The 27013-nt window shown below is 35.7% G+C and overlaps 1 protein-coding gene across 2 annotated transcripts in view; it reads right to left on the bottom strand.

Annotated features, from left to right (window-relative positions):
* Positions 1-9945: 9945 nt before the first annotated feature.
* HOOK3 (hook microtubule tethering protein 3) overlaps positions 9946-27013 on the bottom strand; it is a 107605-nt gene continuing 90537 nt past the window's right edge. The window contains exons 17-23 of one of the 2 annotated variants that reach the window (XM_041751668.1): positions 25597-25602; positions 22319-22353; positions 18498-18580; positions 16762-16862; positions 14800-14904; positions 14576-14647; positions 9946-11638 (exon numbers count right to left, since the gene is read on the bottom strand). In XM_041751668.1, coding sequence (XP_041607602.1) covers positions 11498-11638; positions 14576-14647; positions 14800-14904; positions 16762-16862; positions 18498-18580; positions 22319-22353; positions 25597-25602 — 543 coding nt within the window. In that variant the 3' untranslated portion in view covers positions 9946-11497. The remainder of the gene's footprint in view (positions 11639-14575; positions 14648-14799; positions 14905-16761; positions 16863-18497; positions 18581-22318; positions 22354-25596; positions 25603-27013) is intronic. The other variant, XM_041751669.1, reaches the window with a different exon arrangement.

The raw sequence follows: 27013 nt of genomic DNA, 5'->3' as shown, positions 1-27013 counted from the left end.
TTTTAGGGGAAAAACTGAAAATGCAGGTGTTGGTAACTCTGGAAACATGTCTTTTAGTAGGCATCTGTGGTGCTGAGGATGTTGGCTAGGAATACAGACATAGACCTTTATATTCTCAACAGTTATCTTTTTTTTTTTAATTTTTATGATAGAGAGAGAGAGAGAGAGAGAGAGAGAGAGAGAGAGAGGCACAGACACAGGCAGAGGGAGAAGCAGGCTCCATGCACCGGGAGCCCAATGTGGGACTCGATCCCGAGTCTCCAGGATTGCGCCCTGGGCCAAAGGCAGGAGCCAAACACTGCGCCACCCAGGGATCCCCTCTCAACAGTCATCTTAAAACATAGTCCTAGAAATTAACTATCAAATTGTAGGAACATTTAGCCCATTTTATATAAAATTAGATAAAAGAAGCACGAGCATATGTGTGGCTTCAACTTACTGGAGTTCCTGGTAGCTACTTCAGGTCTTACTCACACTCAAGTTCCCTGCTGACCTGTACCACCTGACCACAGTACCACTGTGACTCTGATTGGCACAGGGATTAGAAAATACCAAAAGGTTTTTGGCAGTCGGTAGATGCATGAGAGAAAGCCTTCAGATGAGTCTGGCCTCGGCCATCGTCTAGCTGTGACTGAAGGGTCCCTCCTGAGGGTAGCTGAGTGTCTTCAGATACAAGAGAGATGTGACATTGTTTAAAACCATTAAGGTTTGGAGTGGTTTGTGATGCAGCAATTACCTCCACAGTACATACATGTATTTAGGGCAAACTGATAGGCTTTCACCTGAGTGACAGTTCTCTTCGGGGACCTTTCAGTGCTGTGCTTCATTTGACCAAATCTTTGAAAGCAAAAACATTTTTTGTGATCCAACCTATCTTTCTCCTTTGCTTCAATATTAAATACCCAGGAGAGGCACTCAATAAATGCGAAATTAATGTGGTATCTCATGATAATTAGTGAAGAAAACTTATATATATCTTTCTGACAGTAAAATGAGCACTCTTCGGATTTTTTTTTTTTTTTTTTAAGATTTTATTTATTCGAGGGATGCCTGGGTGACTCAGTGGTTGAGCATCTGCCTTTGGCTCAGGGCGTGACCCAGGATCCGGGACCAGATCCCATATTGGGCTCCCTGCATGGAGCCTGCTTCTCCCTCTGCCTGTGTCTCTGCCTCTCTGTGGCTCTCATGAATAAATAAATAAAATCTTTAAAAATTTTTTTTTTTTTATTTATTGCAGAGTGCCCAAGCAGGGGGAGTGGCAAAGGGAGAGGGAGAAGCAGGGTCCCTTCTGAGCAGGGAGCCCGATATCCTGGAACTTGATCCTGGGGCTCTGGGATCTTGACCTGAGCCTAAGGCAGCTGCTTAACTGACTGAGCCACCCAGGTGTCTCTACATAATTTTTTTTTCTTTTTAATTTAACCTCAGTGCTAACTTCATTTTGAAATTACTTAGGTGATTATTTTAATGTAAATATAATCAATTTCCACAGTGCTACTGCCATTTTACTCAAAACTGAAAATGTCATATTTCAGTAATGTTTAGGGTGGAGATGGGGAAAAGGGTGAATTATAAGGGTGTGCAAGGGAGGAAAAGGAGTCCTAATCACCTAAATAGGAAGTTCCAACAATAATGCTTTATATTGTTAAAGAATGCAACTTCTCTCCCATTGGTTCTTGCTGTACAGTCTGTACTGAGACTGACTGTGTTCCCATGGTAACTGTAAGAGGGGAGAAGCCATGTTTAGCTTTTATCCGTTAAGAACTTTGGATAATCAGCTTACAACTATTAAGTACCAGCCTAAATCAAAACAAAATCTATGATACGTACTGGAGAAAAAACCTCAAAGAATATACCTGATTTACAATAAATCAGTGGCATGATCTTTAAATTGATAGGACACCATAGCAAGTGCCAAAGGCAAGGGGATGAATATGATTAGACAATTATTAAATATGTGTTTGACACAGCTTAAGAGCAGTAAAAAAAAAACTACATTGAATTTTTATACAAGTCTTTATTTACAACTTGTTTAACAACTGTACACTTTTTGCAGCCTTGAAAACATTTTTGTACTTGAATGGGAAAATATAGTTTGACCAAATCTTAACTTTATTCTTCATATACATATATTATATGCATACATATAAACATACACATATAATTAATACCATAACAAGTTGGCAGTCATAAAATGAATTCATTAAAATGAATAAGTGATATCAAAAGGAAATATAAGATTTCAAAAAAATTAAAAATCTGTCTTTTGGTGGTTATTGGACCTTATGTTTTTGTGATTTAGTGAAAATTTCTTACTGAGGCTAACAGGTCATTCACCTTGGAAAACCAGTTAAGAAAACCCACCAATCTGATATACAGTAAATGGTTGGTAAACTTGGTAAACACATGGAAAAATCCTTGGATGCTATTATGTACAATGTTGCTATTTCTGTATTGATTCCATTTGTGAAGTGAGAAATTTAGAGTCCTAAGGGGATTTCATTTTTGGATTACATTGACAAAGAATGAAGTCATTAAATTATAAATTCAATAGTCAACCAGAAATAAGAATACAGCTAGTAATACCCTTTTTGTAAAAGCTAAGCTGCAAGGTGGATAACTCTGATGCCAAATAGGAAACTAACAACAATTCATAGAACAATCAATAATACTTAAGACATGAGTATAAGGCTTTAGAGCTGGGACTGTAAATAATACAACTCCAACTCTAATGTACTAAGGTGTTTTCCAGCTCATCTGAAAAGTGTAAAAAATAGTTAAGGAAAAAAAAAGCCTTTTTCTATCTTCAAATCTTTGACAGAATTTATTAATCAAAATAAGGCAAATTATTAAATTATTAGGTATGTTTGAATTTTACCATTTATTACACAACCAAAAATTGGGTGTATAAATGGTGGGGCAATTGTCAAAACATGAAAACTTGCAAAACAAGATAAACCCACAAATTATTCCTCTAAGTGCAAAGCATTCTGAATTATACATAACCTGTACACAGCAAAGTTAGTAACGGCAATGACATTTTAGTGCATCTAAATTTTAAATTACTAAGGTTATTAAAAAACAAAAGGCTACTATTAAAACAATTTTGAAGGCCTTAAATCATTGATTGGCATTTGTGTACAGTCATTTCCTGTATTTATATTAAAGTACTATTTATTTCAAGCATAATGAAAATTTCCCTTAACTAACATGAGTCTCTGTGGTACACACATTAAATTAGGCCAACAAGAAAAAAAAAACACACACCAAAACCCTCAAATCACACCTTTTACCCAGCTGTACTGAACAATAAGAATTTCATAATTTGCTTGGAATTTGACACTACTGGGTTGAGTCTGTTGCCTGATTTAAAACATTTAAAAAGGGAGAGGAAAGCATCCTGACTTCCTAACGATAGCTTTAGTATTTAACTAAGCACCAAGCTGACTCAAGAGAATTATGATTAGTCTCTTTATTTTCATTTAAAAATTTAAAGATGCATCCATATACATCCTTTTCATTATGTTAAGAAGTAAATACTAAAAGGTTTCAGTAAGTCACCAGAATAAAATGCTTGCCTCATACATGAAACTGAATGTGATTTATAATCCAAGTTATTAAGAACAAGAAACTATGAAGAACCCCCCGCCCCAAAAAAAAGAAAACCCAAGAAATAATTTGGATCCTGATGTACCTTTAAGGGAGAGATAAACAAAAAAAACTTTTCCACTTTCATTAGATCTATATATAATTAAAAAAACAGAAGAGAAGGATAAATGTTTAACAGTTTTTATTTGTAAATAAAGAATTCACTGGTTTCTGTTCTACCTGCAGATGAACTATGTATCATCATTTGAAAAGACTACAAAAAAGGGGGAAAAAGCCTGAATATACTGTTATGATTTATAAAATGATTTAATTATGTTACTTGAAAAGTAAAGTGCTGAGCATCTGTTTAAAAATATATTGAAAACTAATTTCAAAGAATGGGGTTCTGATTATTCCAATGACTTTAAAAAGGGCTGTATTAATTTTTATATGAAATACCATTTTCTTCAACTATGGCAGTAGAATCTAAGAGTTTATAAGTTAATTGAGTACTTTTATTTTGTTCCTATTTTCTCTTCGGGCATTGTAAAAAAAACCATTTTCTGCAATGATGGAAATGTTCTGTATTTATGTGTCCAAAATGGTAACCACTGTCCATGTGTGGCACTTAGCACTGGACGTGTGGTTAGGTGACTGAAGAACCACAGTTTGAATTTTATTAAATTTAAATCATCATATGCTAGTGGCTAATAAATCGGACAATATAGGTATAGAATCTAGTCTTATCTAAATTAGCAAAAAGACACTGGATTATAAAGACACTTAGAAGGTAACTTATCCATCCACCAACTAATTAGTAGATATTCAAAACATTATATTTTGCTTCTGTATGAGTATATTTCATTTTTAATTTTTTACTTTGGGGGGACAAAAGCAGCTCTTCCCTCAAAGGTCAGGGTCTAGACTTCTCTATTTCAGTGTCGCTTTCTTCTAGGTAACTTAAGCAAAGAGCATCAGTAGAACAGGAGGAAATGCAGAAGAAAATACTACAGAAACTTTTCATACTACAAAAGCATTTCTCTCATGTAAAAGCACAAAAACAAAACTCTAAAAGAAAGTTCTTATGCGCAAACCTCCCTATTCTTTGGCGGTAATCATGTGTCAATGGTTACCTAACAAATACTTCAATTACTTTTGGACTATGATTCAAATATTAACATATTCAAGTTACAAATGGAAGAGTCTTGACTCTTAGAGACATATCTTAATAGAACAAGCTGAAAACTGCCATATTTGAACTTAAGAATAGCCAAGTTCATTAAGCTCATCTGTTATAGCAGAATGAAGAATATTTCTGGAGCATTCTGCCATCTGTACTGATTGCCTTTTCCCATCAGCTAACCCCCACCATTTCTTAGATTCTCTGACTTTAGAGCTCCTGGAACCTGGCTTGCTTTCTCCTGTCTTTGGGGCTAGGCAATAATGAAGAACTATGAAAGAAAGCGAAGGGTAACATATGTCTGTATTTTAGGAGACAGGCAAACCAAAGGTAAGAACATCTGATTAACTAGAAGACTATTTATTTTTTATTAATGCAACTCCAGAAAACAGAAAGTTTCAAGTGTATTGGCATTTGAGAGAACTTGGCTTCATGAGTATTGACTTGAAAAGAGTCTTATTAATGTGAAATATAAAATGTAATTGATGCCTAGTAGCCCCAAAGCAGCTTCAAATAGATCTCTAGACTTATATTTTCAGATCCCACTCTAGATATTTCAGGAAGAGTACAGAGCCCATTTCTCTGGGTGATCTGTTACACTTTTCTTAGTGAGTGCTCTAACATAAGGAAAAAAACCCTAGTGTAAAAGATACAAGTTGAAAATGCCACAGAAAAGCAGAAGAAAAATAATGATCTAATATTAGTAAAGTGCTGTGAGTCTTGTGGTAAAGTATAAATAATACATAAATGAATAGATGTAACAGTAAATAATATTAAGACACTCATCTCTAATAGTGACATATATAAACATACTATAGAATATATATACAGTAACCACTGCCCATAGGTTGACAAATACAGCAAGAATAAACATGAGTCCCTTTTATTAATTTTGACAATGTAACTGCTAAACTAATTATTTTCCTTTGTCAACTTAGAGATCTCTTAAGTGATAACACCTGTTCAGAAGTCTCCCACACACATTAAAGCCACACATGCTTTGGTAGTTTCCCTTTTCTCACTTTGAGATTACTCTTGTCATGATAGTTAATTCTTCCTTTAAGCTCTGAGTAGATATAATTTGGGATATTTGATAGTCCTATGGGCCTGAAAGTTTGAGGCCATGGACACTTCTGATGATTTCATCTTCAGACGCTAAAGATCTAATTCAGAGCCTAGGGGTAATGTATCAGGTACATAAAAGATTCTCTTGAATATATATTTTAAAATCTCTACTCTTGCCTTCAGTTAAAGCAAAATTTTGTGGGGGCTACTATGTCTAATTAGGGGGGAACATAACATTGAGCCTAAGGTTTATAAACTAGACAAAGCAGCAGATCTAGAGAAATCGGTAGTAATTTTCAGCCACCACAGATTTCTCATCTGATCAAACCATAGTATCCTTAATGGCTTCAAGTGATTATCTTAGATTTAGTAATGGGGAACAGTTTTAAAATGAAAATAGATGCTTCCCCCCCCGATAACCATATAGTTAATATTGTATCCCCAGTTAATGCCCACCAAAGGGAAGGACAATTAGAAAATAAATTTTGTCTACTCCTTTTTATTTAATGATCATGTAAGAAAGCCAGAAGATTTTATGTAAACTGTCACTTTAGGAACATTTGTTAAGACAGTGTTATTTTTAATTGCATTAGTACGTTTATCCACCTAGATACTTGTTTATCATCAGGCCATTTCTTATCCCAATAGTCCATTCTAATTTCTAGGAATGGATTTGTCTTAAGAGCCTTCTGTTACTTTCTCAAATTTTTATGTTTACTTATAAATATGGCATACAAACCTATCTTACAGAATATTACTGGAAAATATTGGAAAATAGAAAAATAATGAAGAGAGACATCACATGATTGTTGATAAATAATTGTTAGGGAACATGTATAGACACCCTACAACTGTCAAAACTCATATACTTGCCATAATTAGGTTCAGGTCTCTAGTTTCTCAAATAAACTAATGTCCTTTTATCAATTTAAGTGCAATGTGAAGAATCCAAGTATAGTTCAAGATAACATTACATAAACTTCATAAGTTTTTAAATTCATAGATAATTGTGAGTTGGATTGGATTGATAAAAGGCTATTTAACAACATAATCAATACATTCATTCTTCCCAAGAGCATAATCAATGATTTAAAAGAGATGTATATCATCACATTTGTATTGTCCTTCACTTTGTAAAGAGGAAGCTAAAGTAATATTTCTGTGGTTTTTGGGGGGTGGGGAAAAGCAGAAATTAGCTGTGTCAGTGGCAAATTATTTTGCTTTTTGGGTTTCTGAAAAATGAACAGTTTTACTACAAACCTTTAGAACAAAATTATTGTGCTTAAATTGGACAATAGAACATTTTCAAATTTTTCATAAAAGGAACATACACCAATTATTATTTAAATATGCTTTACAGAAAGTAAAAAATTGGATGACAGATACATTGACAATACCCTTCCTCATATAAAAACTTCATGATAAAAAATATTAGAATCATTATAGTTACAAAGAATAAGCTCTGAAACTGCTTTCTAAATGTAATGAAACTGGGTTGTACAACTACCAAAATAAACTGCTATTTTGACAGTTGGGATTATAGAAAAAGAGATTATCATATTGAATGGAAACCCTCTTAACTTATAAAAAGGGAAAATAAAAAGCACACTAAAATAATTTTCAAAGACTCTGATACCCCATTTCTTTTGTTTAGTACACTCCTTCATCTACTGCAGGGTATCATACCGGCTTGCCTTTGAAGAAATATAATGCTACATCAGCTTGATAAGAGTCCCTTCATAATACAAGGTTAAGAAGTCAAAGTTTCCTTCCATAGTTTAATGAATAGACAACAAAAAGCATTTTGTCTTAATGTTATTCTACAGTTAGCAAAAAGCAAGAAACCTAGCATTTTTCTCTCATTTTAGGATCATGGTTGTTCTTATCCATGGGGCTGTAAAACTAGCTAGGTTTACACTGGCTGTGGGTTGTGGATGCTTTTTCAGATAATCTCACATGTTCCACTGGGGATAATTGTAACATTCCAAAATCTAAGGTTTAGACAATTGGAAATTAAATGTAGAAAGTTAAGATAATTTTAAAAATTTAGATTTTTGTTTCAAAATACTTCTCATATTGGGATAGAGATTTTCATATTTTTAACATGGTGTTATCTGGGCAGCCCGGGTGGCTCAACGGTTTAGTGCCGCCTCCGGTCCAGGGCGTGATCCTGGAGACCTGGGATCGAGTCCCACGTCAGGCTCCCTGCATGGAGCCTGCTTCTCCCTCTGCCTGTCTCTGTCTCTCTCTGTCTCTATGAATAAATAAATAAAAATTTAAAAAAATGAAATTTAACATGGTGTTATCTTGAAAAGATGAATGCTTGTCTGGGAGCAAGGGACACTCAAAAATATTTCTTATCATTAGCTAACAAAAACAAAGCTGCTACTGAAAAGGAGATCTGAATAAAGTAGCTAATAAAATCACCTTTTCTTCAGCCTAACTCATCTTTCACTGAACAATCGCTTATTGCTGATCCACTTGCACAGTGTGGATTCTCATGTCTGTGCAGGGACTAATGAGATATAAAGACCAAGGTTTATGACTGAATAACATCTAGCTTAATTTTGTACAGTGAGCTTTTACTATATAAACAAAAACAGTAAAACTTCAGCAAAATTATCCTATTATTATCTAATCATCTCATACCTCATCAAGCCAACTTTACCAGGCTAGGGCTATCAAACAGAAATAATTCAATCTTAATCAATTTTGGAACATTGGTCCTTTATTTAGCGACTTTTGTCAATTATTATCAAATAATTAGACAAATGATAAAATTATTGAGTTTTTGAAACTCTTTTAAGATATGTACAGTTGTATTATTCTCTTTTCCTATGTGGTGAACTATGATATTTGTTGGATTTTTTTCCAATTACAAACTTTCTAAGTACACACTGCAGAACATAAATGTTATTCTTTAATATTCTTTAGTTATTTACTTTGTATTCTTTTACCCTGGTTAGAAGGACAACAGAAAATAAGCTTTTTTAAGAATTCAACACTGCAGGGATGGATCATTCCAACCTAATGCAGTAACACTGTACTTACTCCACTGCTGAGGCCAGGGCTAGCTCCACTGTATGAAGCTACTGTATATGAGGAATTTGTAAAAATACAGCACAGTATAGCTCACATCTAGATAAAGCACGCTAAGACTTTCACAAACCTCCTGAGAAATTATTAACCATTACTGGAGAAATAGTGATTTATAAATCCTGTCCAAAGCTGGGCAAGAGGAACAGGGCTGTCACTGCTACAGCTAAGTTTTATTCCTGCTTTTTAAAAAAAATATCAGAATGTTTGGAAATAGAATTTCTTCTATTTAATCAAAGTAACATACTAAACTATACAGGTAAAGGGAAATGAAAGTTGTGAATGTAAACACCAAAATAACAGCATGCCAAAGATGCCAAAGCAAAATAAGAAACTTGCTTCTAAAAGCCTGGCACCTTTTCCTCTCTCCCATTCAGAGAAATATATATCTGAGTAGGTGGGTGGGTAGGTAGGTACGTAGGTAGGAGACCAGGACTGGGACAGTAAATATAGAACTAAAATGAAAACTTCTCATCTCATAGGATACAATCCATTCAATGAATAGCTCATAGACTCTTTTATTTTCATCTATCTTATTCTGCACATAGTATAATTTCCAAATAATATTAATGTTACCAAGGTTAGTGTTAATGTCCTGTTTTAAAACAGTTAAATCCTTATGGTATTTGTGAAATAAGGGGACATGGGCAGAACCCTCTTAACTGGTTTTTAATCTTTTATTGTTAAAATTATGTTGATGAGGTCTGCTTAGCCTCCTGAAACCCCACAATGCATTCTATTCATGTGGTTCGCTCCACTATTACTAATTCTTCCTGCTTTACAGTCTTATCAGGCAGAAGCATTCACACTGCACTCAGACTTCTGTATTTAATGTAAAAAATTAGCACGAATATGGAATCATTTCTGTGTACACTCTAATACTTTTCTTCAAGTACAGTTTCCGAGGACAAATGAAAACACTACTAACTTTTAGGTCAATTTACTTAAAAAAATCAGTAAAGAATTTGAAGTCAGACACCTGAATATGGTTTCTGAAAATTCTTTTTTTTTTTTTTTGGTTTCTGAAAATTCTTAATTACATGTAGCTTGATTTAGAGTTATTCATTTGTATGTAATATACAGGACTAAATGAAACCTGAACTTCCAAATAGCAAGTACATGAAATAAAATCTTTTAGGTGACCTATCTAAAACCAGAACCAACCAACCAACCAATCTAATTTCAATAATTTTTTGCTTTAAAAAAAAAATTGGCCATGATGCAAGAAAAAGGCTGGAGGGGAACTTAAATATAATTTGGGACCAAATTCTTAAGCCAATATGGAAAGTCAGGCAGAGGCATTTCATTTTCAAATGGATGATATTTCACATTTACATAGCACCTTATACAAAGTGCTTTATAATCATTATTACTTGACAGCCATTCATCAACGTAAATGAACATGGTTTACAACCTGTCAACAAATCTCAGAACTTCAAGGCAACCAACTACCCAAGAGAATCTATTCAGTAGCAAATTCTTGGACTAGTACATAGAATTAAGAAAAAATGTTAAGAGACTGTCATAACATCACATACAAGAAGTCACTTATTGATCTTAATGACATATTAGGATGTCAGGTTTAGGAATTACTGAGAAATAGAAGGATTTATATTAAAGAATAAGTAAAATGAGATGCAAGTCAACAGGAAATTGTCCAAAAGGTAAGGCTACCTATTACTTGTAAGTATATGGAAAATAAATCTTTTAGATATGGAGGGCTATTGAAACTGTAAGTGTTAGCCACATTGCTATAATTTGATCTTCAGTTACTAGGATATTCCAAAACAAGAAAAAAATTAATGCACTGCCTGATTTTTTTTCTTCTGTAATTTCCCCCCAAATAACCTAACCAATGCATTTATCTTCTGTCAGCAAACAAGATAGCAAGAAATAATGAAATTTTATGTATGTTTTAAAAATAGTTTCCAAATCTTCGGACAAATTTAATTTCCTATAAAACAATGTGGAAAACTCATTTTTTCCCCTCTAAATAAATCTATCAGGTGCCTTAGGTAACATCTGATTAGCACCTCTGCCAATGTATTTATGTCTTTGCAAAAAGTGCACTTGCCAATCATTTTATATAGTAAATATGCAAGTTATTTGAAGTGCATTTGGAAAACAATTGAAAACACAGATTAATACATCATAAAAAGATTAATTCCCTTTAAACAAAGACATTCTTATAAAGCATGGTAACACAGAGGCACAATAAAGAATATAAATTGTATATCAATTATTGGCAGAAAATCTAATTCATTACAAAGCCTACACCATTGGGGAAAGGACATTTTCATACAAAGAAAAGTACTACACTATTATACAACACTTTAATTGGGCATTTAAAAATTTTTGGCACATTAAAAGGAACTGAAAGGACTACAAAATAAAGAACCAAGAAACTAAAATATAGATAGAGGAGAGAGAAAGTCCTCAAATGAGAAACAACTAAATACCAACATAAAAGAGACAAAAAATAAGCTGGCTGAATTTCCTGAAATGTTGTCATATGTAACAGAAGTATGTTTTGAATGCAGGGTGTTTTTTAATTCTGATGGCAAGACTTGTCTACCTTGCTGTGGCTGGTTGAACATGGCCCGGATAAGATCTTCTTGTGCTGGTTGCTTGCCTTTGCCTAGCCAGAAATGACTGCCCCGAACCTGTACTAGCAAGTCTATCTTCAGCCGCCTTTTCATGCAGGGTCATTCCCTATATAACATAGGAAAAAAAAGTAATCAATGAAAAAAAGTGGAACATACTCTCACAAAAGAAAATTTCATCATGCAGAATTTGTCACATTGCATTATAAGGCACAATTAGGAATGTTAATTCTGTTCATTATAGATTAAAATCTTATAGAGACATATTAGTTCCAAAATTAGGTACAAATCTTCTCTTGGAAAAATTAAGGCTTAATTTTCTGAATTTACAATAACCAAAACACCAGATAATAGAGACAGAATTTTAGAATATGTTACCCATATTCAATCATCATATTTCCTTTTCAAATCAAATGTAAAAAGTGATTTTCGAAGGACAAAAAGTGCAATCAATTGGTAGCAGCTGATTCACAGGGGGTTGTGGAAATTATATGGCTTATTTTGAGTGGAAAACACAAATGCACATGTCGTTTCTTGAGGAGGAAAGCCACACTAGGTATAATACATACCACCAAGGTGTTTTTCTTCACTCCAGGCAGACTTGTATTCTCAAGCAAATTAAGAAAAATTCCTGACAGTCCACAACAGAAGGCCCAACCGAGAGCCAGGGGTCTTTCTTGAAGCCTGGAGTAGGATGGCCTACTAGCTCAGAAAGGACAGGATAGACAATTGCCTTAACAGGAGGGAGGAGAGCTCTGGGAGTGCGCCTTTTAACCTGTTGTTCTGTGAGGAAATCAGGGAAAAAGTGATCTAGATACTTATTTAATAAGCAGTAAGGAACCCTGACCAGGGAAATATTAAGAACTGCGTGTGAAGGGGATCCCTGGGTGGCTCAGCGGTTTAGCAGCTGCCTTTGGCCCAGGGTGCGATCCTGGAGTCCTGGGATCGAGTCCCACGTCAGGCTCCTGGCATGGAGCCTGCTTCTCCCTCCTCCTGTGTCTCTGCCTCTCTCTCTCTCTCTCTCTCTCTCTCTCTCTCTCTCTCTGTCTACCATAAATAAATAAATAAATCTTAAAAAAAAAAAAGAAAAAAAAGAACTGCATGTGACTATTCTTACTAGTGATTAGCTACAGGTAACTGACAGGAGGAAGTGGGCACTGCAACAAGGAAGAAAGGAAGAAATAAGCAGCTGAGATCCAAAAGGAGAGCAGGTGCATAAGCCAAGCTATGTGAAAAGTCCCAGGGCTTTCCTAAAGTGAACTGGACAGATCAGCACAGAGGACAGAAGACCAAACATTCATCTTCCTAGCACTTGTTAGTTAGCATCTAGGGAAAACATTGGTCATGGGCTCTCTGTCTTTAACAGAATTTTGGTCTATTGCATACACCCAAATTCACAACATTTCTCCATTTTCCCAATGGGAAAATCCAGAACATGTTTTTTTTTTTTCCCTTCCCCCCCAAGAACATGTTTTTTACTCAATTTGAAATCAAAGCATTTAAGAATTTGAAGAAAACTGACAAATAGCTACTGGTAGTCTTTAATTTATTAATTTGGCTACATATATTGCCGATTATATTTTATATTAAATATACTATCTTTTTTTCACTTTCACATTCTAACCAACTTACTCCAATTCTTCACATACCTTTAAGACTACAGGAGCCATGACCAGGCCACTCTGAGGTACTTAGTGCCTTATCCCGGTGCTTGTCGTTTCCCTTCCATTCAATGGTTTGGGATGCAGAACTTTCCGAATGTATGTATGAAGCTGTTACTGGCTAACTTTACTAGAACATAACTTGTGTGAGTCTACTAGGAGTTATTTCTTCACTCTCTATAGACCTGCTATTCTTTATTATGTCACAGAATAAATAAATTCAATTCTGTAAGCGTAATATGTGAAGCCATACAAATCAATCAAAACTATGAAATGACTAATAAGGATTGAGGGGCAGAGTTCCAAGATCACTAACACTAACCCTTCAAGAGGACAGAGAGGAAAGAGAATAGGTGGAGTCAGAACTAGTACTTAGAGAACTTCCTTAAATAGTTATCCCCTATTTTTTAATTTTCAAAAAATCTATATTTGTTAACAATAATAGTATTCTAAACCCAATTTGATTTCCTTTGTTTTTTTAAATTGTGATAAAATATGAAATATGTTGTTTTAACCAAGACAAATATAAATGTGGACATATCATGAAATTACAGGAATTTTTGACAAAGATCAAATCCCATCATTGGAGACCTGGGACATCACCCTTTAAGACACAGTATCAGTTACAACTGTAAAAAGGAAACAATGGCAACATAACTGTAGGGTTGGGGATGGGGGGAAGGGGATGATGGAAAAAGTCTGGTTCAATTTCCTGTCTTAGGCAACTAACATTTTGCCAAGGCAAAAGTGGTCTTGCTGGAAGAAAAACAATGAAGAAAAAAAGACAGGTCTAGGACAAAACTAAAAGTACAGCAGCGCTCTTCAAAATTCACAGCTATTCATATCCAGAAAATCTTACTGAAGCCCAGGAAGTTAATAAGCATTTATTTTCAAAAAAAAAAAAAAAAAGCATTTATTTTCCCCTGCAATATTTTTAACACTTTTTTTTTGTGTTAGAAAATTCAATTTCAAAACCTCCAGTTGTTCAGGGTTTAAAACTATGAACATTTTCCAAACCATCTTCATTTTAAGTACCACTCCTGCAAAGGCAATGGAGTAATCTCACACAATAAACACTGCAACTATGTTCTGGTATTATTAAAGTCCCCTTCTCCTAGAATAAAATGGTTTTCAGGCCCAGAAATCACACTGTCATTTATCTATCCTCTAGGGATAATGATGTGTTCAATACTTCCTAACCCTGATTATGATGGTTCTCATTTCTACTCTTCAATCCTATGATAAGCATTAGGTTTGGTTAGTGTGTGTTAGGATAGCAATTACTTTCAGATTCATTTGGTAGAACTACTTCTACAATACAGATAGTATGATAAATATTACATATTCATTGAACTTTGCAGAGAATTTAAGTATTGTTTTCTTACCATATTGTACCAGGCACTAACAATATATTTCTCCTCCATTTCTCTTTGAGTCTTTGTTTTCTCATATTCTCTCTAAAAAAAACAAGCACATGTAAACATGTAAAGATGAAAATTCAATAATAAAATAAATTATCTAAATTCATGGACACAGTTGTATATAGCAAGAGTCCTTGAAAATAAAGAACCAAAAACCAAATATCTTATTGTATAGTATAGCAAACTACCTCTAAAGAATGGAACAGTCGGTCCCGTTCCTGGAGCTGATTTTTAAGAGCTTGTATTTCTGGTGCTGCTCCTTGATTCTGCTTAGGGTCTAAAGTCCGGATAACCTGCAAAAAGGAACAAAGAAAAAATTTTAAAGTTTCAATTTAAAGGCTATAACATTTAAGGAAGCAGTTACTTAAAAAAACTTGGGATCCCTGGGTGGCTCAGCGGTTTAGCGCCTGCCTTCGGCTCAGGGCATGATCCTGGAGTCCCTGGATTGGGTCCCACGTCGGGCTCCCTGTGTGGAGCCTACTTCTCCCTCTGCCGGTCTCTCTCTCTCTCTCATGAATGAATAAACATTAAAAAAAAAAACAAAAACCCAAACTTAAAGGTAAACCTTGTAAGAATCATAAAGCTATCTTGCAAGGATACTTTAAGATCTGAATGTATGAAATAATATTCAATTGTTAAAACTTTCATTTATATAACACTTCCAGCTATATAAGAATCAATTATGGCAAGCAATTCTGGCTTAAAATTAACAAATAATACTACAGTAGACATTACTGACAGGTGTCTTCCCCTTCCCTTTCCTTCCCTCTGATGTGGCTCAGCTACCATCTGCCTTTGACCAGCCCTCTACTCTAGGAGAGCAGGTCCTGATGGTGAAAAAGCCCATCACTGTGACCCCATCACCTCTGCCAGTGGGTTGGTTTAGGCATGGGCATATGATGCAATTCTAGCTGACCAACTAGCAGTCTTCTGGGAAGGGTCATTTTGCTTTTTGAACCAATACTTTTACTATCAAAACTGATCAAAGCTTAAAATCTTAAAAAAAAAAAATTAAAAAAAAAAAAGGGATCCCTGGGTGGCGCAGCGGTTTGGCGCCTGCCTTTGGCCCGGGGCGCGATCCTGGAGACCCGGGATCGAATCCCACGTCGGGCTCCCGGTGCATGGAGCCTGTTTCTCCCTCTGCCTGTCTCTGCCTCTCTCTCTCTCTCTCTGTGACTATCATGAATAAATAAATAAAATCTTTAAAAAAAAATTAAAAAAAAAAAAACTGATCAAAGTTATAGAAAACTGAAAGAGGGGAAGAAAAAACCCACTTCCTTTAATCCCAATTTACCATTTGCTGCACTGCCACATCTTCTCTCCAGACACACACACACACACACACACACACATGCTTGTCTGGGAGCCTACTGTAAAGTAATCTGTGTATCTTGTGACATGTAACCCCTAAATACTTCAACATGCATCTCCTTAGACTAAGGACATTCTCTTACACAATCATGATACCAGTATCATCTGTAATAAAAATGAACAATTCTGTAAGTCATCACTATTCAGTCCAAATATACATTTCCACAGGTGTCTCCAAAATGTCTTTGATAAATCACTCCTCCTTTTACCCACAATTCAGGATCCAAAGATTAAGGTTACATTTGGCACTTTGATCCCTTTGGGATCTTTTAAATTAGAAGACCTTCTTGTGCTCCTCCCATACTCCAATGGCTTTTTTTTGTTTTTCATAACACTGACTTTTATCCCCAATTCTGGATTTATCTGATTATTTCCTGAAGGTATTATTCAACTTGTTCCAATAATCTCATTTTCTCTGGAAACTGAAAGTTAGGTCTAAAAGATGGCTTAGGCTCAGGTTACATATTATTGATAATGATTCTACATCTGCTGGTTATCCTATCATTTGTGTAGCTAATTTTGATTATTACCCTAAAGAGGGGACTGCCACTTATTTTCTACATAAAGGACCATTTTCCTCTTTGTAATTAGTAACTACAGTATGGGGTGATCTATTTGGATCTATGTTTCATCCTCAGCATTTTTTTTTTTTGTCAAAAGATTTTTTGTTCTTTTCCTGATAGCTCTTGATATAAGAAGTCACTGTACTTGTCCTAAATTGGATGACCAGTGAAACAGGATCAGAAAGTGGAGTGAGAAGCCCAGAAACTCATACTTACACTTTTGGCTTTCTCTAAGTACTTTTTATATCGTTCCTCCATTTGCTTCATTTCCTCTTCTTTCTTTCGTAAAGCTTCTTGTAATTCTTCAATTTTTAAGGCTACAGATGAGTGAAAAAAAAATTTTTTTTAGATTGTAACAACCTGAAAAATGTTTCAAAATGATAAAATGATTAGTTAACAGCATTGAAAGTGTTTGGTCTACTCCTATATATAATTATATTTTAAAAACTTGTAATTTTTTGTTTTTATAGAAAGTTTTTCTAATAAAAACTTCAGCCTGGAAATGCATAAATTAAAGAGTATCCATCAGTAGATGAGTGGATAAACAAAATGTGGTCAATATATATAATCAAATTATTATTCAGCTCAATTCTGATACATGCAACAACATGGAGATAGAAGTGAAAAAGAAAGATATTCTGCTAGGTGAAGTAAGCCAGATTTGAAAGGAAAATGTATTAATCCACTTAGATGAGTTACTTAGAACAGTTCTCAGAGAAGGAAAATAGAACAGTAGCTCCCAGGGGCTGGGAGGATAGGGAACAATGGGAGGTTATTGTTTAACAGAAACAAAGTTTCAGCTTGCGATGACGAAAAGGTTCTGGGAATGGATAGTGTTTGTACAACAATGGGAATATACTAAATGTCAATGAACTATATACTTAAAAAATGGTTAAAATAGTCATTTTAAAAAAAGATTTTATCTGTCAGAGAGAGAGCAAAGAGAGAGAGAGAGTGAGCGCACATATGAGCGAGGGTGGGGGGTAAGGGAGAAGAATAGGGAGAAACAGACTCCCCACTGAACGTGGAGCTCGTCTTGGGGAATTGATCCCGGGACCTTGAAATCATGAGCAGAGAGCTGAAGTCAGACACTCAATGGACTGAGCCACCCAGGCAACCTTAAAATGGTCATATTTATGTGATGTATATTTCACCACAGTTAAAAAAAAGAGGGGGGAGATCTGCGTTGTGCTCTACATAAAAGATTTAATAAAGTCAGGCTACCTACATGTATAAATATCAAAAGCAGTAAAAGTTTGGTTGACTTACATACTATGAAAACAGCTAATTTCATAAAATATTCATTAGCATCCACAGCTAAGGAAAAACTCAGAACTATAATTAGAAATACTGTAAAGATGATTATACACTCTTTCTGTAAATAAGATAAATTCTTTAATTGCTAGAATATGTAATAGAACCTATTTCTGAAAGAAACAATTTTTTATGATACATATATATTTTTTAAATTTTTATTTATTTATGATAGTCACACAGAGAGAGAGAGAGGCAGAGGGAGAAGCAGGCTCCATGCACCGGGAGCCCGATGTGGGACTCGATCCCGGGTCTCCAGGATCGCACCCTGGGCCAAAGGCAGGCGCCAAACCGCTGCGCCACCCAGGGATCCCCTGAAAGGAACAATTTTATATAAACTCATCACTAGGCATCTGGGTGGCTTGATCTGTTGAGCATCCAACTCTTGGTTTCGGCTCAGGTCATGATCTCAGGGTCATGAGATTGAGCCCAGTGTTGCATCAGCTTAGAATTCTCTCTCTTCCTCTGCCTGGGCCCCTCCCTCCTGCATGCACACATACTCACTCTCTCTTTTAAAATCTTAAAAACAAAACAAAACAAAAAAACAAAAAAAACCCCACACAAAATAACTGTGAAAATTAGTAACATAGTATGTCAACTTCGATTAAAAATAACTATGCTAATTAGGAAAAACTCACAGCTGTTATTAAATCGTGGTTCAAGATCTTCAATAATGGCTCTCTTCTTCTGCAATTCATTATTGGCTTCATGAAGCTTCTCCCTGTAACAAAATATGTAACACATTGTCATCTACTACTGCTTTTTTTTCTCCACTTGAAATGAAAAGATCTATGTTCTTTATTCTGGGATACACTTGCATAGCATGCAATTGCTATGAAACAAAAAAGGGATAAAAAGTCTAATCTGACATGAATTTTATATATATTTTAAAAATAGAATAGAATGAAGACTCCTGGGGGGTTGCTGGAAGTATTCTATATGTTGATCTGTTGATTCTATAGGTTGATACCTATTTATGTAGAAAAACATCCAACAAACTTAGAACTTAGCATTTGTGTACTTTATCTAAGTTATATATCCTAATACAAGAGTAAAAAATGCACAGAAAATAAGTTTCTTCCTGTTAGTTACTATATGTGCAATTCTCTCTATGGTATTTAGTTTGACACTTTGTAATATAAGAGGAAAAACGGCTGCATAAATCAGAAGAAAATACAGAAAAAAAACCTGAAGAAAACAGATCACTTTTTATTTTTTAAAGATTTTATTTATCTTTCATGAGAGAGAGAGAGAGAGAGAGAGAGAGAGAGAGAGAGGCAGAGACACAGGCAGAGGGAGAAGCAAGCTCCATGCAGGGAGCCTGGTGTGGGACTTGATCCTGGGACTCTGGGATCATGCCCGGGGCTGAAGGCAGGTGCTAAACCGCTGAGCCACCCAGGGATCCCCCAGATCACTTTTTAAAGTCTATTTCTGGTCTTTTTAATGCATAATACTTTAATAAATCTATTTCTTTTTCAACAAATTTTTTATTGGTGGATAGTACTCTATTTTTATTTTTAGAAAATGTTTGCAATAAGATTTTCACATTATAAAACCTCTATAAAGTTTTTAATCAATTTTTATAATATCCTATTCCTAGAAAAAAATGAAGATTTAATAAGCCTATTTCTTTTCAACAAATTTGTTGAGAGTGTGATGTATCTAGATATAAAATCAGTATATACAGGGATGCCTGGGTGGCTTAGTGGTTGAGCATCTGATTTGGCACAGGGTGTGATCCCAGGATGGAGTCCCACATCGAGCTCCCTGCAGGAAGCCTGCTTCTCCCTCTGCCTATGTCTCTGCCTCTTTCTCTCTGCATCTGTCATTTGAATGAATAAATAAAATCTTAAAAAAAAAAAAATCAGTATATACAGTAGTTAAGAGAATAAGAAAATTTAAGCCCAGTAAAGAAATAGGGTATGTAACAGAAATTATTCCAGAACCTTAAGGAACCCAAACTCAGAATTTTAATCTTTCTCATGACTTTTGTGATGAGCCTGTGTGTATTCCTAACCAATATATTGGTGCATTTTACCAAATTTTGCTTTTTATATCATACTATATATATTGTTCTATGACTTCCATTTTCTACTTAACATCATGCTCTTAAGATTCACTTATATTGATGTGTTAGCTCCAAGTTACGTATTTTTTACTGCACTGTAGTGTTCTGTTGTTTGAACATACCTCATTCTAGCTACTATTTTACAAACCGGTGGTATTTGTATTGTTTCTACTTTTTTTATGATTGCAAACAACATTTTTTCATACTTTCTACATGTCTCCTGACACACACCTAGAAATGGTAACAGCACTTCTAGGAAGCTAGGGTATATGTAGGGAGTGGAACTGATAGGTCACAGAATATGTGCATGTTCAGTTTGCTAACTGATGTATACTCAGTGGAATGGATTAGAATGACCTCTGCTGACCATCTTTGGCAATATTTAGTATGTCTGATTTTCAAATTTTACATTTTGTGTGTGCAAAATAGTCTTCACTGTTGTTTTTAATTTGCATGAGAATGATCACCTTTTGAAATGTCAATGGACCTTCTTGTGGATTGAATTTTATCTCCCCCAAAAGATATGGTGAAATCCTAACCTCCTATACCTAGGAATGTGACATCATTTGAAAACAGTGTCTTTGCAGATATAATTAGTTAAGATGAGATCATGCTGGATCAGGGTGGGCCTTACGTCCAATGACTAGTGTCTTTAAAAAAGGCCATGTGAAGATAAAAAGTAGAGAGAAACATGCCATGTGAAGATGGGGTGTTAGGGATTGGAGTGTTATTTATTAATCAGGGAACACTGAGGATTGCTAGCAGCCAACCTGAAGACGGGCATGGAACATATTTCTCCCTTAGACCCTCCAGAAGGAACCAATTCTGCTGACTACCTTGATTATAAACTTAAAGCCTCAAGGACTGGTAGAGGATAAATTTCTGCTTTGTTTAGCCACCCAGTTTTTGTAATTTGTTATGGCAGCCACAGGAGACTAATAGGCCTCATCATCACTTCTTCTTTTTGACAAAGATATTTACCATGTAAATGAACACAGAATAATGGTCAGTTTTATGAAACAACAGGCATTCCTTTTTTTTTTTTTTTTTGCATTACAGAAATAGGAAAGAAAAAAGGACAGAATTCAGTACTGAATCCTGACTCTAGGTAACCTCACGATGGTTAGAAGGTAACATTTCTCTTCTACTAGTACATAAAGAATCTGCACATTATTAGATTTGCCATCAAGTAGTCAGTTGCTAGGACTATCTCACTTTTCCCACCGTAAAAAAAAAAAAAAAAAAAAAAGGATAGCATGAGGCAAATTACCAGATAATAGAATTTTTTTCCCCAATCATTGTAGAACAAGTCATTTTCTCTCTGTGATACTGAGGATGTTGGGCTTACTATAGTGGAACACTGTAACATTCCCAATAGGCTAGCAGTTCATGACCACCCCCGCTCAATGTTTGTTAGGAGAGTTCCTAGAAAGTGATAGGAAGCATTAAAATTGTTACTGGGTGTGAGAAAAATCACGAAACATTCCTAACAATGTCAACCTCAGCTAAAGATAAAAATGGATGAAGATTTCTTCATGAGAAAACAAATGTAACGTTTTACAATTTATTTCACTTTTAGATTAAAAAGTCACTTTCATATATTTGCAATTCAAGGAAATGTTTGAAAAATCTGCTGCTGATAAGCTCTGTAGTACTTTAAAAAGGAAGATTCTGGGACGCCTGGGTGGCTCAGTGGTTGACCGTCTGCCTTTGGCTCAGGGCGTGATCTCGGGATCTGGGATCGAGTCCCACATCAGGCTCCCTGCATGGAGCCTGCTTCTCCCTCTGCCTCTGCCTCTCTCTGTGTGTCTCTCATGAATAAATAAATAAATAAATCTGAAGGAAGGAAGGAAGGAAGGAAGGAAGGAAGGAAGGAAGGAAGGAAGGTAGGTAGGTAGGTTCAGCTAGTTATACTCTAGCACTGGCAAACTATAGTCTGTGTGCCAAATTCAGCCTGCTGCTTGTTCTTGTATAAAGTTTTATTGGAACAGTCACATCAGTTTATAATCTATGGCTGCTTTCAAACTACACAACTAAGTGGTTGTGACACAGACCATGGCTTACAAAGCCTAGGGTAACTGCTGGCTGGCCCTTTATAGAAAAAGGTTTCTGCTTCCTGATCTAGCGTCTCAAACTCCTAACTATGGTTAGAAATACTATCACAAAGATATAAAACTCTGGAATCCTATTTGAGAAAACAGTTCTAAAGCAGTACTTATTTTTAATTTAAGGACCTTGATGGAGATGACCCTTCAGATACTATGAATGTGTCTTATAATTTCCCCTATACTCAGGGCCACCTGAGCCATTGCCTAGACCCTCTGTAATAGCCTAACAAAATACTTTTATTTCATGAGAGAACAGAAGAAATTCAACAGCTTTTATACTTACAGATGTTCTTCCAGCTTCTTTTTTAGAAGAACTGACTGAAAATGGAAAATAATAAAAATTTATTTAACATTTTAACTAATAAATTACTTTGTAAAAATAAAGAGCACAGTAGTAATCAACTCTGAATGGGTTCTCAGTAAATTCTCTGGTCAAAGAGCTTAAAACATACAATGTACCTAAGTCTATTTCTCTTGGTATAAAAAATCTAGAAACTGTATATCTGAATTGTCTATTTATAGTCAGGAAGAATTGAATAAAAAGGCCACTTATATATAGACCTACCATTCCTGGACTTAATAGGCAAGTAGAATTCTAATAATAATAGATTTTTTCCCTAACATATTTTTTATCTATATTATTTTCCTTGCATCATGATAGAGAATGGGATCAATTTCCATGAATGCTGACCTACTCAGAGATTTCTGAATATGCACACAAATAATTTCTGTGATTATATGGGAATGTGAAGGATGGTGTATGCATAGAATTTAATTTACTGAAAAACACAGTTTTGGCTGGGTGTTTTTATTTATTTTTTAATTTTTAAAAAAAATTTATTTATTTATTCATGAGAGACACACACAGAGAGAGGCAGAGACACAGGCAGAAGGAGAAGCAGGCCCCATACAGGGAGCTTGTTGTGGGACTCCATCCCAGGACTCCAGGATCACGCCCTGAGCCAAAGGCAGGCGCTTAACCACTGAGCAACCCAGGAATCCCAAACTAGGTGTTTTTAAAAAATGTCTCCTAGGAGAGGTGTCTGGGTGGCTCAGTTACTTAAACATCTGACTCCTGATTTCAACTCAGGTCATGATCTCAGTGTCCTAGAATGGAGCCCTGTGTGGGGCTCCAGGCTCAATAGGGACTCTGAGAATTCTTTCTCTCTCTAAAAGAAATATAATCTTAAAAAAAAAAAAAAAAGAAAGCCTCCTAGGGGTACTTGATTTTGGCTCAGGTCAAGATCTCAGGATTGTGAGATCGAGCCCTATGGTGGTTTGCACTGGGCATGGAGCTTGCTTAGGATTCTCCTCTCTTGGGATGCATGGGTGGCTTAGTGAGTTAAGTGTCTGCCTTCGGGTCAGGTCACGATCCCGGGGTCCTGGGATTGAGTCCCACATCCGGCTCCCTGTTCAGCAGGGAGTCTGCTTCTCCCTCTGCCTCTGCCCCCTGGCTTGTGCTCTCTGTTACTCATTCTCTCAGAGAAATAAAATCTTTAATAAAAAAAAAAGAAAAAAAAAAAAAAAGATTCTCTCCCTCTTTCCCCCCAGTTCACATGTGTGGTTTTTCTCTCAAAACAACACACACATGGTCTCCTAAAAAGCAGGATATTAGGATTGGCCTAAAAATAAAAACTAATGGCATTTGATAAAGGACCACTAGGTTTAATAATTAAACTTAACATTTGTAAGGTACATATTATAAATGAATTTTATGAAACATTCCACTTTGAGATAAATTCAGCCAAACCCAATTAATACAGGCTTATAAAACAACCTGCCCAGTCAAAAGCAGCAGTGAAGGGGGTAAAACCTTCACACCAAGTTCTTGGATTTTCAGTCACCTGATTTATTTATTTATTTATTTTTAAAGATTTTATTTATTCATGAGAGACACAGAGAGGGAGAGTTAGAGACACAGGCAGAGGGAGAAGCAGGCTCCATGCAGGGAGCTGGATGTGGGACTCGATCCCAGGACTCCAGGATCACATCCTGGGCTGAAGGCAGATGCTCAACCGCTGAGCCACCCAGGCGTTCCTCAGTCACCTGATTTAAAAATGACTATGTAACTGTTTATTCACACACATTGTAACAGAGCTCTGGAGTTTATCAAGTTTACTTCTTTGCTCAATACGTCAACTATACCAAGATCAATGGACTGCAAGGCCCCCTACAAGTGCTTCCCCCAAATATAAAAAAAAGGGGCAATAAACCCTGTTAACTTTTTTTTTTTAGATTTTATTTATTTATTCATGAGAGACAGAGAGAGAGAGGCAGAGGCAGAGGGAGAAGCAGGCTCCATGCAGGGAGCCGGATGCGGGACTCGATCCTGGGTCCCCAGGGTCACACCCTGGGCTGAAGGTGGCACTAAACTGCTGAGCCACTGGGGCTGCCCCCCTGTTACCTTTCAATTATTACTTTGTTTCTTCTTTAATACAGGCAGTAAAATGAAAATACTTTCTAAATACCTGTAATTTTGCATTTACATTTTGACTGGGCTCTAGCAGAATTAGTTTAAAAAATTTTTTTTAAAAAGATTTATTTATTTGAGACAGAGAGACAGAGAGAAAGAGAGAACACGAGAACACAAGCAGGGAGAGCGGCAGGCAGAGGGAGAAACAGAAAACTGCTGAGCAGGAAGCCTGATGTGACTCTATCCCAGAACTCCGGATTATGACCTGAGCTGAAGGCAGATGCTTAACTGACTGAGTGAGCCACCTAGGTGCCCTGCAAAATTAGTTTTACCTGAGATAATACACAATAATTATCTCATGAATGGTTAATATACCAGGCACTGCACTAAAGTATATCATATGCAGTCTCATGTTAATCTCACAACTGTGAACAATATTAGACCCATCTTATAGGTGAGAAAGGTGAGACTGGGGAGACATTCCGTAACTTTCAAGTGGCAGACCCAGAATTATACCCAGGTCTGAAAACAAAAAACAAAACAAAACAAAACAACCCAGGTATGCTAGACTCCAAAGTTTGTGCATGGTCTTTATTTCCATGCTTCTTATACTCCACCACCTCTCAACTGAAGACTGTTACTACTACAGAGGGGGCAGGAGGGGCCAGACTGCAATAGCAAGCCTCAAAATAATTTATAAAAATGTACTAATTAGGGTGGCTCAGTGGTTGAGCGTCTGCCTTCGGCTCATGGTGTGATCCCAGAGTATTGGGATTGAGTCCCACATCAGGCTCCCTGCATGGAGCCTGCTTCTCCCTCTGCCTATGTCTCTGCCTTTCTCTGTGTCCCTCATGAATAAATAAATAAAATCTTTAAAATAAACGTACTAATTATAATAAGGAGGTAGAGCAGAAGTGGGATGAGGGAAAAAATAAGAGCAGGTGTCTTTTTGGTTCGACTTGTTAAGTTTTCAATATCCTTTAAATATCTTAAGAGTAAAGGGCATAAACCTGTAAGGCAAATAATATATTCATTGCACATAAAATTCCTGTATTAAAAATTTCAATACCATAAATTATGATGGAAGAGAATGTACATAAATAAAAAATTTGCTCAATATATAGAAATGAATAGAAAGCCATACTTACAATAGCCTTTTGAGCAGAAACCATGCCAAGAGACAGAGAGGACATATTAGTATGAAGCAAACACAGCAGCCAATAGAAGGAACGATTTAGTAATTCATGAACAGAGGTAAAAGTTATACATTTTTTTAAAAAAATGTACATTTTTCTTTCTTCTATGGTCTCCTCATCCTGTCTTGTTCTCTTGAGTTTTATACACTGTGGCTAGCTCAAATTATCCATATGACTGGATATAACAATGCTTTTTCTGCTTCCATGCTAAAGATAAATGACATAAAAATAATAATAAAAATGTGTAAACCATCCTACTCTCTGACTTAGGGTCACATGAAAGGACTGTGCTTTTGGTAACAGAAATAGGCAGAAATTATGCTGTTCTTCAGAGAGGACCAGTTCCAACTGGTTGGTTGTCCTATGTACTACATATTCCTGAGATGCAGCACTATAGGTTAGTGAAAGAGAAGACAAAAACATCAAACATTTGCTGGGGGAAAGAACCACACCATTTATTTCTTCTCACCATTTTGAGGTATATCACAATAAAGGGAAGTTCTTATCTGAATCTTTTCTATATACATATAAAAGAACTCTAAGGAGATATATCTAAGAATTTAGAGCAACACATTTCTTTAGCATCTGGGCAGTTAAATAAACTAACTTATGCAAGGGGTACTTTCAGGGCTAGCATTTCACTTCTGAAGTGCTAATGGCACACAGCATATTTAATTAGATTTCATTACCACCACAGTGATACCTAAATCAGGCTATGCAAAATTACTTTTTAACAGAATAAACTCCTTCTGTACATTCTGCTACAAGTAAGTGAATCAAGTATGTATAATAGCTATGACTGTAGCACTAAGGTAGAGCTGATATGACTTCTTCGGCCATTCCTACAGACCACATGCCCTTCCCCTCTCTCCCATAACAAATCAACAAAAAGTCTCCTCAAAGTTTTGTAAACAAAGTTTATATTTACCTCAGTTTAAGGGATCTAGTGATTTTACTGAAGAAATCACTTTGGTTCATCTCTAATATCCTCTTACTTAGACTGAGATTTTAATACACTAATGTTGTTTTGCTTCACCTCTTTCTTGTTGAGCATTCTGGATTAAAAACATGTTTAAAAGTAAACCATGATATTTCAAACTAGTTCCATTTTAATAAGGGAATTAAGGTAGTTTAGATGTTGGTGACAATTTTAGGAACTAGGAATCAATTTGGGATCTAAGAAGGACTACCAACACACTAACTGAAGAATAAACTAAAGTCAGTGATCTTAGGAAGAGCATACTGCTAATAGAAGATAGATGTATATTTATGAAATATATAAAATTAGGTCAATGATGAGCTTTTTTATCTGATATTCACAGGTTTTGAGTAATACACTGGTCCCTTCATTGGTTCCTTTTGTTTTCAT

Source organism: Vulpes lagopus, chromosome 4, assembly GCF_018345385.1.
Source record: "Vulpes lagopus strain Blue_001 chromosome 4, ASM1834538v1, whole genome shotgun sequence".
In the NCBI taxonomy this organism is placed as follows: domain Eukaryota; kingdom Metazoa; phylum Chordata; class Mammalia; order Carnivora; family Canidae; genus Vulpes; species Vulpes lagopus.
The sequence above is the reverse complement of the archived record's forward strand: the minus strand, read 5'-3'. Positions and strand labels throughout refer to the sequence as shown.